General features: G+C 52.2%; 1 protein-coding gene across 12 annotated transcripts in view; it reads left to right on the top strand.

Moving 5' to 3' along the window:
• DYSF (dysferlin) overlaps nt 1-15188 on the top strand; it is a 76437-nt gene that overhangs the window by 24481 nt on the left and 36768 nt on the right. For 7 of the 12 annotated variants that reach the window (XM_014261145.2, XM_014261139.2, XM_014261143.2 and 4 more), the window contains 12 exons: nt 1123-1296; nt 1954-2059; nt 2312-2389; nt 5030-5211; nt 5992-6132; nt 6969-6998; nt 7665-7691; nt 8491-8532; nt 10463-10564; nt 11784-11945; nt 12758-12923; nt 13564-13637. In XM_014261145.2, coding sequence (XP_014116620.2) covers nt 1123-1296; nt 1954-2059; nt 2312-2389; nt 5030-5211; nt 5992-6132; nt 6969-6998; nt 7665-7691; nt 8491-8532; nt 10463-10564; nt 11784-11945; nt 12758-12923; nt 13564-13637 — 1284 coding nt within the window. The remainder of the gene's footprint in view (nt 1-1122; nt 1297-1953; nt 2060-2311; nt 2390-5029; nt 5212-5991; nt 6133-6968; nt 6999-7664; nt 7692-8490; nt 8533-10462; nt 10565-11783; nt 11946-12757; nt 12924-13563; nt 13638-15188) is intronic. The other 5 variants (XM_014261146.2, XM_014261144.2, XM_014261142.2 and 2 more) reach the window with 1 other exon arrangement.

The following is a 15188-nucleotide window of genomic DNA, read 5'->3' as shown; positions in this document are numbered from 1 at the left end:
GTCCCTATCCCGCTTCCCTCTAGATGGTGCCATTGGACCGGGAATGCCACTCGGGCTCCTCCGCCCCCTGCCGCTTCCTAAGGCCACTTGTCTCCCTTCCCAGAAATTTTTCGGGATAATTGTAGTCACCCTGTTTGCTGTGGGTGTCACTGGGAGAAAAACCTCCCAGGGACTGGTGTGGATGATCCAGGGAGAAATTCCAGAGGTGGCAGAGCTGGGGGGGGGGGTGGGTGAGATGGGGTCGGGATGATGGCAAAGGGAAAAGCGGGATGGGAAGTGGATCTGCTGGAGTTCCAGCGATCCCGCTCCAAGTGGGAATCATCCCAGGGATTGGTGAAGGGCTGCATTCCCAGTGGTGGATCCAGCAGTGTTAATGGATTGGGAGAATCCAGCTCCATCCTGGGAAGTGCCCGAGGCCAGGCCGGACACTGGGGCTTGGAGCAACCTGGGATAGGGAAGTGTCCCTGCCCATGGATGAGGTGGGAATGGGATGGGATTTAAAGTCACTTCCAACCCAAATCATTCCAGGATTTTGGCTCTGGAGCCAGGCTGGTTCCCCTGGAGAAGGGCAAAATGCAGGGAATGCTGAGAGTCCCTGCAGGGGCTCCAGGAGAGCTGGAGAGGGACTGGGGCCAAGGGCTGCAGGGACAGGAGCCAGGGAATGGCTTCCACTGGGAAAGGGGAGATTGGGCTGGGATCTTGGCAAGGAATTCCTGCCTGGGCTGCAATTCCCAGATTTGCTGGGGCTGATCCCTGAATCCCTGGGAATGCCCAAGGCTGGATTGGGGTGGATTTGGATCCAGCTGGGATCCTGGGAGCTGTCCCTGGGTTGGAATGGGATGGGATTTAGGGTCCCTTTCCCACTCCAAGCATTCCATGATTCCATGACGATCTCCAATGCATTTCCCAGCCTTAACTAAATGACCTCAGAGATCTTTCCCAACCTCAATATTCCTGTTATCCCTAAACAATTCCATGACTCCATTCCACGATTCCAACCCGGGGGAGACCCAGGGAAAACCTGGGGCGGAACAACCGTATCCAGCAACAATCCCAAAAAACCTAAATCCACCTTCTGGATCAATCCTGGAAAACCTGATCCCTGCGATCCCTGTCCGGCAGCACAAGCAGGAGGAGCTGGATGGGGACGGTTGGGAATACGCTTCCCTCTTCGGCTGGCGCTTCCACCTCCAGCAGCGCCGCTCCGACGCCTTCCGCCGGCGCCGCTGGAGGCGCCGGATGGAGCCTCTGGAACGCACCGGCCCCGCTGCCGTCTTCGCCTTGGAAGGGGCTCTGGTAGGGAACAGCTTCTCCCATTCCCAAATTTCCACCTGGGAATGTTATCGGCCGCTCGTTATCGGCCGCTCGTTATCAGCTTCCCGTTATCCCGTTATCCGCCCTGTTGGTTCCCTGTTTTCCCTGTTTGTTCCTGCCTTTCTCCGCACTCTGGATTTCCCAATCCGCCGCTTTTCCAATGGTTCCGTGAGAGCCAAAGCAGCACAAAGCTCCCATTCTGTGTTTTTATGGAATTTTTTTCCTCTCCTGTTTGGCATTTTTTTCCCAGTCTTTCCTTGCTCTGTCTTTCCCTCCAATCCAGAGTTGATCCCTTTGGGATAAAAGCAGCTCCGTGGTGTTTTCCAAGAGCTGCTCCCATTCTGGGGCATCCTGGCTGCCTCTCACTCCCAGAGCTCCTGGCAGGATTGTTCCCGTTCCCCTTTTTCCCGTGGGATCTGCAAATGGGAATTCTCAGCCTTGGAAATCCCTCATTTTCCTGCAAATATTCCAAGGCCAGAGGGGAATAGGAGAACTCCAAGAGCTTTTCCAATCTAAATTTTAGGATTCTGGGGAATGCTGGAGGCCCAGACTCCTCTTGGGCGTCCCGGAGAATTCCTTCCCATGGGGAATCCTGGAGGCGATCCCGGCATTCCTGACTTTCCATTGTTTTCCTTGCAGGGAGGAGTGACGGACGACAAGAGCGACGATGGAAAATCCGACGGAAAATCCGCCTCCACCCTGAGCTTTGGAGTCAACAGACCCACGATCTCCTGCATTTTTGACTGTAAGGATCCCAGGGGAGCGGGAAAGACGTTTCCCATCCTTTTCCAAGGAAAAAGACGGAAAAAGAGAGACGGAAAAAGGGTGGAGAGGAGGAGGGTGCTCATGGGAACATCCACAGGCTCCGGGATCGGTGCTTGGGATACCCTGGGGGAATTAAGCTGGGATTCCCTTGGGTGGGAGGTTGGGAATGATGGAATACCTTTTCCATATCTTTTCCCTGGGATCTTTTCCATGTTTCCCTTTCTTCTGGCAGCCGGGAACAGATTCCACCTGCGCTGTTACCTGTACCAGGCGCGGGATCTCATAGCCATGGACAAAGACAGCTTCTCCGGTGAGTCCGGATCTGCACCGGCATGGAATTCCGGGAACAGAGGGATCATCCCGTGGGCTGGGGCAATTCCCGCTATCCCAGGTGGATCCAAATCCATCCCAGCCTGGCCTTGGGCACTGCCAGGGATCCAGGGGCAGCCCCAGCAAATCTGGGAATCAGGGGCAGCCCAGGCAGGAATTCCTTGCCAAGATCCCAGCCCAATCTCCCCTTTCCCAGTGGAAGCCATTCCCTGGCTCCTGTCCCTCCATTCCTTGTTCCCAGTCCCTCTCCAGCTCTCCCGGAGCCTGGAATGGGCTCCAAGGAATCTCTGGAGCTTTTCCTTCTCTGGGCTGGATATGATGGAGCACAGGGAGAAACTTCCATGGGATGTGCCTGGGGAAAATTCCAGAGAGTGACAGGATTTAATCAGGATCTCGGCACAGTCCGGCCCCTTCTTCTCCAGCATCCTCAGGAAATTCCTTGTTGGATTTGATCCAGCGCAAGTTTCCCAGTTGGATCCATATGATCTCTAAGCTCTCTTCCATCCCAAAACAGTCTGGAATTCCATGATTCCATAATTCCTTAACGGCCCCCTTCTCCCAGCTGGACAGGGGGCAGCAGGCCCTGGAGTTTGGGATTTAGGGAAGAGATTCCCATGGAAAAAAGGGAATCCGGGTGGAAAACAGCTTTGTCCGCTGCTCCATCCATTCCCAGCATAATTCCAGGGATTTCTGAAATTCCCAGGATTGTGCTGGTGCGGTCAGGGTTTCCCATGCTGGGTTTTTTCGGGATAGGAAAGAAGTCGGAATAGGAGAAATCCTTTTATCCATGGGATTTCCATGCTGGAGGTGCTTGGTTGGATGCAGGTGGAAGATCCCTTTGGAATGTGGTTGGGGGGGGAAGGATTTCCTGAAATGATTGGAAAATCCCACATCCTCATCCCTGGAGGCTGGGCTGGGCCATCCCAGGATTATTCCAATTCCCATGGGAATTTCCAGAGGGATTTGGGTGGGATTTCCCTCCAAATTCCGGGATTTAAACCCCACCTTGGAACAACATGTCCCGGGAATGATGGGAAACAGGGACAATCCCAAAACTGGGGAATCAGCTGGATCGTGACCTTGAGGGAATCCTGCTTTTCCCAGTAGTTGGAATAACGTGATTTTTTGGGAATAAACACCCCGGAGCATCCAAAAAAAAAAAAAAAAAAAAAAAATCCCCCAGTGTCTGCTCCCACCTGGAATTCCCACAAAAGGCTCCTTGTCGGGATGAGGAGGTGGGAACGAGGTGAGCTCATGGCCCGGGAGGGGAGTCCGGAATCATTTTCCTTTGGAAAAATCCCGGCCAAGGACAACATGAGCAGCAACGTTCCACAATGCGGGATTGTGATTCCCGCTGCCGGGAATAAAGGAGTTCATTAAAGGGGCTCGGCAGTTGGAAAAATAAACATTCCCTGCTCCCAACAAAGGGGCTTTAGAGAGGCTTCCATGAAAAAAAAAAAAAAACGGAGGAGAAGGGAGGGAAAATGGGGAAAAGAAAAAAAAAGAAAAAGGGAAAAGCAGCTCCAAATCCAGGGGTTTTTGTTTGGTGTAATGGATTTGGCCCAGGAAAAGTGGGAAAGGCTCTTCCCGGAGAGGGTTGTTGGGAATGTCTGAGTGGCCCTGGCTTGTTAAGCATGGATAGAGGGGGAAATCCAAGTGCTGGTGCCCCCATTCCTTGGAAAAGGGGGAAAAGGGGGAATGCTGCTGGGATCAGCTGGTCCTGATTGGAATCTGAATCCAGGGATGTGGGATGTTCCTGGGATCCGAATCCAGGGATGTGGGATGTTCCTGGGATCTGAATCCAGGGATGTGGGATGTTCCTGGGATCTGAATCCAGGGATGTGGGATTTTCCTGGGATCTGAATCCAGGGATGTGGGATGTTCCTGGGATCTGAATCCAGGGATATGGGATTTTCCTGGGATCTGAATCCAGGGATGTGGAATGTTCCTGGGATCCGAATCCAGGGATGTGAGATTTTCCTGGGATGAATCCAGGAATTTGGGATTTTCCTGGGATTTGAATCCACGGATGTAGGATGTTCCTGGGATCTGAATCCAGGGATGTGTGGGATAATCCTGGGATCTGCATCCAGGAATTTGGGATAATCCTGGAAGCTGCAGCCTTTGGCTCCCATTAAAGCTCCCCGGGATGTGTGAGGTGTTCCCGGAATCTGCACCCAGGGATGGTCCCCACCCTCCCAGCCAGGAATTTCTTCCCAAAATCCCACCTCAATCTCCCCTTTCCCAGTGGAAGCCATTCCTGTCCCTCCAGCCCTTATCCCAAATCCTTCTCCAGCTCTCCTGGAGCTGCTTCAGGCCCTGGAAGTGGCTCCAAGATTTCCCTGGATCTTTAGAACAATCCCAACTCTCAGACTGAGCCTTTTCCAGGCAGAAAAACGCCTGGAAAACCTGGCACTCTGGGCTTGGAATGCCGAATTCCAGGCGGGATAGACGGGGCCTCTCCTTTCTCCTCAAGCAAGACCTGAGGGACCTCAGGATGAGATGGAGCCAGCTGAGAATTCCCAAATTCTTTGGGAGCCTGTTCTGGATGGAGCTTGGAATTCTGGGAAGAGCCGGAGCTGGGATCCATCCCTGAATCCCATTCCTTGAATTCCCGCAGATCCCTACGCCATTGTCTCCTTCCTGCACCAGAGCCAGAAGACGGTGGTGGAGAAGAACACCCTGAATCCCACCTGGGATCAGACCCTGATCTTCTACGAGATCGAGATTTTCGGGAATTCTCGGGATGTGGCCGAGTCCCCTCCCAACATCCTGGTGGAAATCTACGACCACGACACTTACGTGAGTGCGGCGATTCCCGCCGGGAATTCCCGGCCTCTGGAATGCGGTGTCCGGTGTCTCTGGGGTGGTTCAGGCTTTGAGGTGGATGTTCCAGAGGGGAAAATTCCAGGGAAAACCCCGTGGCATCCTTGAGGTTCCGTTCATTCCTCACCCTCATTTAAAGTGGGGAAATTAACGGGGTTTCCTCATGGAAAAAACCTTGGGATGAAGTTGGAAGCAGTCAGGGAAGTAGGACAACGCCCTCTGATGTTTTCCATGTCCAAAGGGGCTGGGAATGATGGAATTTTGAGGGGATGGTGGCGGGAGCTTGAGTCTTTTCCCACAAAAACCGAGCTGGAAAGAAACCCCAAATCCTGGAAAAACCAAGGAGGGAATTCTGTTGAAAAATGCTTGGAATACACCTTGGGAAGGGCTCGGGAAATCTCAGGAATCTTTTTCCCTCTTTCTCCTCCTCCTTCCCAGCAGGAAGCAGGAAAAATTCCAAAGATCCCAGTGCGGAGCAGGGAATGGGATTTTTTGGAGCTGCTGAAAGCTCTGAGTTTCTGCCCTGGGAAACCTGGGATAGGAATTCCCAAAAATGTGTTTTTCCAGCCTTAGGAATTCCAGGGAGAAGTTGGAAAACCGGAGGCTCTGTGGGCACCAATCCATTAATTTTCCTGCCCCACTTCCATAATGGGATCATCCCTCACTCCTGATTTTTGGCTGAGGAGGGGATGGATTTCTCTGGGAGAAATGATCCCAATTCCCACAGTTCCCAATTCCCTGGAATTCCCTTTCCAGGGTGCGGATGAATTCATGGGACGCTGCATCTGCCGGCCCAGCTTGGAGCGCTCGCCTCGGCTTTCCTGGTATCCCGTCCTCAAATCCGGCCGGAATGTCGGCGAGCTCCTGGCTGCCTTTGAGCTGATCCAGAGGGAAAAGGTGAGATCCATCCCTGAGCCTGGAATGCTCCGGAATTCCGGTTCTTCCCCAGGATCCAAGCGGATCTTCGCCAGGATTTTCCAGGTGTTGGGTTTAGTCCATCCATCGGAGCCTGGGAGAGCCGGAGGGATTTGGGATTTGCCCCTTTTTGAGGGATAATTCCATAGGGTGAGGTTGTCCAGGTGGGAAAAGAGGGTGGTTTAGGGTTGGGCTGATGGAAATCTGCGGAATTCCAAGTGGGATTCCAAGCTGGATGGATCCTTCTCTCCTTGGAAAAGTCCTGGAGTTCTGAATCCAGGAATTCAGAATATCGGGGGAGCTGGGAATTGCCAAATCCCGAAGGAATGCTGCCCTTTCCTTGGAATGATTTCAGGAAGGGATTTAGGAGAGCTGAAGCCACTCCGGATTTTCCAATGGATACATCCCAGATGTGCCAGGAAAAAAGGATGGATTGGGAAGATCAATCCCTGTATCCCATTCTTCCTTCCCAGCCCTGAGATTTATCTGGGAATGGGAATCCCCACAATTCCTTCTTCCCTGGAAGTCCCATCCCAAACACCAGGACAGGGCCCCAGATATCCACAGGTGGCCTCTTCCTCCTCCTCATTCCCTCAGAACCGGGTGGGAAAAGCCTTGGAAAGGCCTTTGGAATGAGATGTGCTCCCAGAGGAGCCGTTTGATCCCAGTGGGAATCATCCGGGTGGATTTGGTGCTTCCTGACTGGATGAGAGTCCGGGATTTTTAGAGCTGGGAACGGAAGGGGCTGAAGGTTCCCAGCTGGAAAAGGAGGAATTCTCATCGGGAATGTGAACGGGAATTGTGTTCTCTCCCCGCAGCCGGCTGTTCACCACATCCCTGGATTTGAGGTAATTCCCGACTCCTTCTTGCAAATCCAGCACCATTCCCAGCTTTCCCAGGGATTTGGAGCCCGTTTCCAGCCCTGCAGCAATTCTTCCATCCTGTCCTAGGGAATTCTTTTGGAATTCCCGCATAGATTGAGTTTTTCCTCAGCTGATAAGGAAAACCGGGAGTGGGGGCAGCTCCTTCCTGACAGGGAAAATGGATTCCATTCCAGGATCCAGGGGATCCCATGGAGATACTCCAAAGTCTCTGGAGCCAGGCTGGGAGAGCTGGGAATGTTCCCCTGGAGAAGGGCAAAATGCAGGGAATGCTGAGAGTCCCTGCAGGGGCTCCAGGAGAGCTGGAGAGGGACTGGGGCCAAGGGCTGCAGGGACAGGAGCCAGGGAATGGCTTCCACTGGGAAAGGGGAGATTGGGCTGGGATCTTGGCAAGGAATTCCTGCCTGGGCTGCAATTCCCAGATTTCCCGTAGCTGCCCCTGGATCCCTGGGAATGCCCAAGGTTGGATCCAGCTGGGATACGGGAAGAGGGTGGCACTGGATGGGATTTAAGGATTTTTCCAAGCTGAAACCATTCCATGATTCCCTTGGGCTGTCAGCTCCAATTAGAAACCTTGGGATGGGCTTAGGGATGAGAATTCCTCTAATTCCGTCCTCTCCTCCTCTTTCCCAGAGCGAGCTCTCCTCCAGCCTGGATGAGGTGAGTCTTTGGGAATTCCTTGGTTTTCATCCTGGAATTGTTCAAATTTGTTTCCTTGGGAAATCCTCTTTTTCCCCGGATGGCTCAAGCCGGGAGCATCAGGATTTTGGGAATATGAGTGACCCCTGGCCGGATGGGCTTTTCCCCATGGCCGGGAATGTTGGGATCTGTTTACCCTCTGAAATGAGGTGTCCTCAGGAAATTCCAATTCCAAACTTTCCATAGGGAATTTGCCGTGAATTGAGGATGTGTCGGACTGTTCCCTTTGTTCCCAAGGAAATTTTTGTCCCTCATGCCAGAAAAAATTCAGGGATAGATTGGATGGGGCTTGGAGCAACCTGGGATAGTGGAAGGTTCCCTGCCCATGGAATGGGATGAGTTTTCCAATGGAAACTATTCCCAAGATTCCATCATTCCCATGATTCTGATTCCACACCCAGAATCCCAAGAGTTTATCCTTGTGCATCCCATGGAGCCGATCCTGGGCTGAACCAAGAGGTGGAGTTGGGAATCTTGGAGAACTCCAGGCAGGGAAAGGGAACAACTCTCGGAATGTTGTGGTGGCCCTCGGAGCCATTAATCCCAAAATCCGGGAGATGAGCTAGGAAAGACCCGAGCTACATTCCCAGAAAAGGTTGGATTGGTTGGGATAAACGCGTTTTTCCAAGTTTTTTTTCCCCGCCCAATCCGCCTTCCCTTGGGAGCTCATCCCACTTTTCCGTGTGTCCATAATCATCTCTCTCCTCTTTTTCCTCGGATTCTTCCCACTGCCGGAATTCCGGGATGGGACATTCCACAGCTCTGCATCCCTGCCTTGTTCTCGGAGGGGCTCCTCCAATGGGTATCACTCTCCTCCCTTCCTTCCCTTTTCCCAGAATCCAAGAGAATCCCGGAAGAGCCTTTCAGGGAGAGCGGGATTGTGGGAACCCCATCCCAACAAAATTCCTGCATCCCAAGGGTTGGTGCTGGCTGGAGTCTCCGGTGCCTCATGGATGGTCCTGAAGGATCTGGCTCCATCCTTCTCCATTTTTTCTTGGGAATGGCCTTTTGGGGCTAAATTCCCGCCAAACTCTGGTATTTATCTTTGGATGACATCCCAGCTTCCGCATAAACTGGGAATCTTTTCCAGATTTTTTTTTCCCGGCCTCATCCATGTTGATTTTCACTCATCCTGGATCCAAATCTGGGTTGGAATCCATGATTTCCAGAGCTCCGTGCCACCTGGATTCCCTCAGATTTATCCTCGTTCAACCCATCCCGGCTCCCAGAAGGATTTTCATGGATTTTCCTCCCTCCAGCTGCCTCCGTCTGGGAATTGATTTTTCCCACTCCCATCCTGGTCCTTCCCTGCTCCTGCCTCATCCCTGGAATTCCCTGCTCATTCCCGTCCATCCGGTGGAACATTCCATCCTCCAGCATTCCACTGGAATCTGGGAGAATGCCTGGAAAACCACTGGGAGAGCAGCGGGAAGGGCTTAAAAAACCCTGGAATGCTGCAGGATTAAAATCCAAGTTGATCCTGGAGAGGAGGGATGGGGCAGGAGCTCTTTTCCCAAGGATTTCCCATTGGATTTGCCGAATGATTGATCCCTAAAATCCCTTCCAACCCAAACCCTTCCATGATTTTGGGCCGGAGCAGCCTGAAATGAGATTTTTTTTTTTTGGGAATTAGAGTTCCGGAGGTGACCCAGGGAATGTGGGAATTCTTGGCAGCTCTCCCTTCTCCTCCAGGTTATCCCAGATAAAATTCCCATTCCCTGCCAGCACTAACCGGCTCTGGGAGCACGTGGATCATGGGATGGAGGAGTGGCTGCTCCATGTGGGAATCCCAGGCACCTTCTCCCACATGGAATTCCCAAAAAACTTTGTCTAACGAGCAGCTGGACCCAGGAACCAGCAATTCCCAAGGAAAACGAAAGCTTGGAATTTTATGGGAAGAGGAGTTGGAATTGGATGTTCCTGAAGGTCCTTTCCAATGGAAAATTGGAATATCCATGTGGAAAATCCCTTTGGAGAGCCAATCCCTCACCCAATCCCATAATTCAAACACACGCACACGTCCTCGAATCCAATAAAATTCCAGCTGGGAGAGAATTCCATGCTCTGAGGATGGATTTCCAGAGGTTTTGCTTTCGTTCCAGCCTTTCTCAGGGCTCTGGAAGATGCAGGCAAAGCAAAGAGGAGGAATTCTGGCTCCCACTTTCCTCCTCTGGGAAGGCAAATTGGGAATTCCTCAGTTGCCTCCCAGATTTGGGATGATCCCAATGGGATTCCCAGCTACTTTCACCTGAGCCCTATCCCATGGATTTCTGGATTATCCATGAAGTGTGGGATGAAGCGCAGCCCCTTCCCAGATCCAGAGGTGATGCCAATCCCCCATCCCACGGTGCTGCTCCCACTAAATTTTTTGGGAATCGCCCAACTCTGAACCCGCTGCCGCTGCTTCATCCCTTCCCTCATCCCGCCACCATCCCGGGATGGGATCGAGGCGATTCCATCCCGTCATTCCCTAAAAACCTTGGAGGGCAGATCCTTTGTATTTCCCTGGGAAAAGCTTGGGAATGCTGGATCTTCTCCAGGATGGATTGAAAGGATAAAACCACTTTTCCGGCACCTCCGTCCTGCCATTCCTCATCTCTCCCATCCTGGATTTCCTGGGAGAGATGGGTTTGGCAAAGATGGAGATTCCAGGTTGGATCTAACACGGAAAGGGGTTTGATGTCCCATCCTGGCACTTCCTGATGTTTTCCTTTCCCTCTCCCTTCCCGCAGTCCGCGGATTCCGACCTTCCCTATCCGCCGCCGCAGCGGGAGCCCAACGTTTACGTGGTCCCACAGGGAATCAAACCCGTCCTGCAGCGCACGGCCATCGAGGTGAGCCACGGAGCCGGGAATGGGAGCCGGGAATGGGATTCCAGGATGGGATTCCAAGAAAAAGGAACCTCCAGGGGGAACTTCTGGCTCTTCACAATTCCCTAATGGGAAGGAGGAGCTGGGGGAGTTGGGGTTGGCTCCCAGGAAAAAAGGGATGGGATAAGGATGAAGTTCAGGGAACAAGGGATGGGATAAGGATAAAATTCAAGAAACAAGGTTAAGGATAAGGATGAGGATAAGGATGAAGTTCAGGGAACAGGTGTTGGGATAAGGATGAAATTCAGGGAACAGGGAATGGGATAAGGATGAAGATCAGGGAACAAGGAATGGGATAAGGATGAAATTCAGGGAACAAAGGATGGGATAAGGATGAAGTTCAGGGAATAGGGAATGGGATAAGGATGTCACCGACAGGATGAAGGTCAGGGAACAAAGGAATGGGATAAGGATGAAATTCAAGAAACAAGGATAAGGATAAGGATGAGGATAAGGATGAAGTTCAGGGAATGGGTGTTGGGATAAGGATGAAATTCAGGGAACAGGAGACGGGATAAGGATGAAGTTCAGGGAATAGGGAATGGGATAAGGATGAAATTCAGGGAACAAAGGATGGGATAAGGATGAAATTCAGGGAACAAGGGATGGGATAAGGATGAAGTTCAAGGAATAGGGAATGGGATAAGGATGAAGTTCATGTTGGATATCAGGAGGAATTTCCTCATGGACAGGGTGCTCAGGCATTGGAAGTGCCCAGGGAAGTTTGGAATCTCCATCCCTGGAAATTTCCAAGGAATTCCTGGTGCCAAGGTGGATATCAGTCACAGGTTGAACCCAATGACCTTGGAGGTCTTTTCCAACCTCAAGAATTCCATAATTCCCACCACTTCTGTCCTACATGGTTCAACCTCCAGGTTCTCCTCCACTGCCGAGGAGCTCCATGGAAAACCTGGAAGTGGAAATTCGGCTCAGGATTTGGTGTCCCCTCATCCCACAGATCCAGGGCTGGGGGCTGAGGAACCTCAAGGATTTGGCCCAGGATTTGGTGTCCCCTCATCCCATGGATCCAGGGCTGAGGAACCTCAAGAATTCCATGCATAATTCCCACCATTGCTTGTCCTACACGGTTCAACCTCCAGGTTCTCCTCCACTGCCGAGGAGCTCCATGGAAAACCTGGAAGCGGAAATTCGGCTCAGGATTTGGTGTCCCCTCATCCCACAGATCCTGGCCTGGGGCCTGAGGAACCTGAAGAGCTTCCAGCTGGCCAGCGTGACCTCGCCGAGCCTGCTGGTGGAGTGCGGGGGACAGCGCGTCCAGTCCAGTGTCATCAAGAACGTCAAGAAGAACCCCAACTTTGACGTCTGCGTGCTCTTCATGGAAGTGGTGAGATCCCAGCGGGAATGGGGAATGGGAATGGAGGAAAATCCTCAAAAATGGGGTGAAGGACCTGAAAGTCCCATCAAGATGGATCTTCTGAAGGGCTTGAAGGTCCCATAAAAATGGATCTTGGGGTGAAGGACCACAAAGTTCCAGGGAAATGTGGCTTGTGAAGGACCTCAAAGTTCCATAAAAAGGGATCTTGTTCTGAAGGATCTGGAGGTCCCATAAAATTGGATGTTGTGGTGAAGGACCTCAAAATCCCACAAAATTTGATCTTGTGCTGAAGGTCCTCTGGAGTCCCATAAAAGTGGATCTTCTGAAGGACCTCCCAGTCCTGTAAAAACGGATTTCATGGGAAAGACCTCAAAGTCCCATAAAATTGGATCTTTATGGAGATCCCATAAAAATGGGTCTTGGGGTGAAGGACCTCAATGTTCCAGGGAAATGTGGCTTGTGAAGGACCTCAAAGTTCCATAAAAAGGGATCTTGTTCTGAAGGATCTGGAAGTCCCATAAAATTGGATTTTATGGGGTGAAGGACTTGGAGGTCCATAAAATCGGTTCTTCTCTTGAAGGACCTCAAAATTCCATAAAAATGGATCATGTGGTGAAGGACTTGGAGGTTCATAAAGTTGTTTCCTCTGGTGAAGGACCTCAAAATTCCATAAAACTGGTTCTTCTCTTGAAGGACCTCAAAATTCCATCCAATTGCTTCTTCTGGTGAAGCTCCTTCTGCCCTTGGATTTTTGAGGATGGTGCAGCACCTCCGCCCTCCCTTTCCAGCCTCATTCCCTCTTCCCGTCCCTCTTCCCGCAGCGCCTGCCCAAGGAGAGCCTCTACAGCCCGCCCATCATCCTGAAGATCATCGACAACCGCCCCTTCGGCCGGAGACCCGTGGTGGGACAGTGCACCATCCGCTCCCTCCAGGAATTCTACTGGGATCCCTTCCAGCAGGACACGGGAGCGTCCCCGGAGCAGCCGGGTACGTGGGAATATCAGGATTGGTGTCCATGGAGTCATGGAATGGTTGGGTTGGGAGGGAACTTCAAGATGATCTTGTACCACCACATCCATGGGCAGGGACAGGTCACACTGTCCCAGGGGGATCCAACGTGGCCTTGGGATCCAGGGGCAGCCATGGGAAATCTGGGAATTGCAGCCCAGGCAGGAATTCCTTGCCAAGATCCCAGCCCGATCTCCCCTTTCCCAGTGGAAACCATTCCCTGGCTCCTGTCCCTGCAGCCCTTGGCCCCAGTCCCTCTCCTGACTCCTTGGATCCCTGAATGGGATTGGGATAATGGGATTGGGATCTTGGAGATCAGCTTTGGGTGGTGGGAAAAGTCTGGATGAGGTTGGGATCATGGAGATGAAATTTGTGAGGTGGGAAGGGTCTGGGAGATGTTGGGATCATGGAGATGAGCTTTGGATGGTGGGAAGGGTTTGGGATGAGTTTGGGATGATGGAGATGAACTTTGGATGGTGGGAAGGGTCTGGATGGGATCGGGATCATAGAGGTGTTGTCTGGGAGAAACTGGGATCACTCCTGGAGGTCAGTCCCAAGGTTTCTGGACTCCGGGATTCCCAAATCCTGGGATGACGGTGCCGCCCTGCTCCGGTTGCAGATGACGTCAGCCTCACGCCCAGGGACGACGTCCTCATCGACATAGATGACAAAGAGCCCCTGATCCCCATCCAGGTACGGAAAACGCGGCCGCGCTGGGAAGATCCCGGATTCTTTCCGTGCTCCGGTGGATCTGCTGAGGCCGGATCCGAGGCGCCGATGCAAGGCCGGATCCGGTCGGATCCATCCTTTTCCAACTCCAACGTGTTTTCCCTCCCTCTCCTCACCTGCACAACCCCAAACTCCTCTTCATTCCCGATGGTGGGAATGAAGGGCTGGATTTGCTTTCCCGATGGAGAGAAATCCATGCCGGGCTCTTCCCAAGGAAAGCAAAAATTCCCTGAGGCTCCGTCATCCTTGCTCCATGGCCGGGTCTCCTTTTCCCAGTTTGGCTCCTGGTTTGCAGGAATTTTACTGGGCTGGGATTGCGGAATCCCAAATCCCAAATCCATGGTGGTGGGAGCAGGGAAGGAGGGGGGATGTGGTGCAGTTCCAATGAATTTGAGGGATCTCAGCATTCCCTTGGGAATGGATCAGGATGGACACACCCCTGGAGTTTCTGTTCTTCCGGAAAGTTCCTGTATCCGCAGCCCTCGGGCTCCTTCTCCACCAGAAGGAATCTTTGGGATGGAGCTGTGTGTGGGATGCACGAATCCGGAGGCGATTCCAGTGCCTCTGGAGCAGCTGGGAATGGTGTCAGGAATGTTCGGTGGAGCTTTTCCTGATCTCCCATCCCTTAGTGGGATATCAGGGGCTGGAATTTCCCTTCTCCCTATTCCTGGATGCCACAGGGCTGGAGTTTCCAGAAGGAATCACCCTTCCAGGTGTTTCCTGCCTCAGTTTCCCTGGCTGTGAACAATTCCAGGGATGGAGGAGCTGCTGAATCCAAGGTGTCCAAGTTGAGCATGGATCCTGCTCTTTATCCACATCCTTGGTGGCTCCTGGGGGTTTCTATTCCCAAGGATTCTCTGGTGCTGTTGGATATTTGTGGTGTATCCACAAATCCAGGCTCGGGCTGGATCCCACATCAAGCTGGGAATCAGGAATTCGGCAAATTCCCAAAAAACTGTGGGTGTGGCCCTGCTCATTCCCAATCCTCATCCCTGGAAGTGTCCAAGGCCAGGCTGGATGGGGCTTGGAGAAACCTGGGATAGCGGGAAGTGTCCTTGCCCATGGAAAAGGTGGAATGGGATGAGATTTAACATCCTTCCCACCCAAATCATTCCATGATTCCATGATCCTATTCACAGCTCCTTTGGGATCTTATCCTGAAATCCTTCAAGCTTCCATTCGGAACCGGACAGGGGAATTGGGAACAGTGTGGAAAGGGAAAAGCAGCTCCCAAGAATGCTCCTGGTTGGAGCATTGGGAAATTGGGAAAGCAGCCTCATTCCCTCCTTTTCGCTTCCCATTTAAGGATTTATCCTTAAAATTTACAGCTGGGCTTCGTTTTTTCTCAGGAAGGCAACTGGAGTGTGTCCGTGGAAAAAGATGGAATTTAGGAACAGGAATTTTTGTAATAAAATCCCTCTTTTTTTAGTCCAGGACAGAGAAACTTGGGAGAAAATGGAGGGAATAATGTGGGAATCTTCTGGGGGCTGAACCCATGGAGGGATCCTTAGTTGG

This window comes from Pseudopodoces humilis, chromosome 6 (assembly GCF_049639895.1).
Source record: "Pseudopodoces humilis isolate 2021_Gansu_Grassland_sample_001 chromosome 6, ASM4963989v1, whole genome shotgun sequence".
In the NCBI taxonomy this organism is placed as follows: Eukaryota; Metazoa; Chordata; class Aves; order Passeriformes; family Paridae; genus Pseudopodoces; species Pseudopodoces humilis.
The sequence above is the reverse complement of the archived record's forward strand: the minus strand, read 5'-3'. Positions and strand labels throughout refer to the sequence as shown.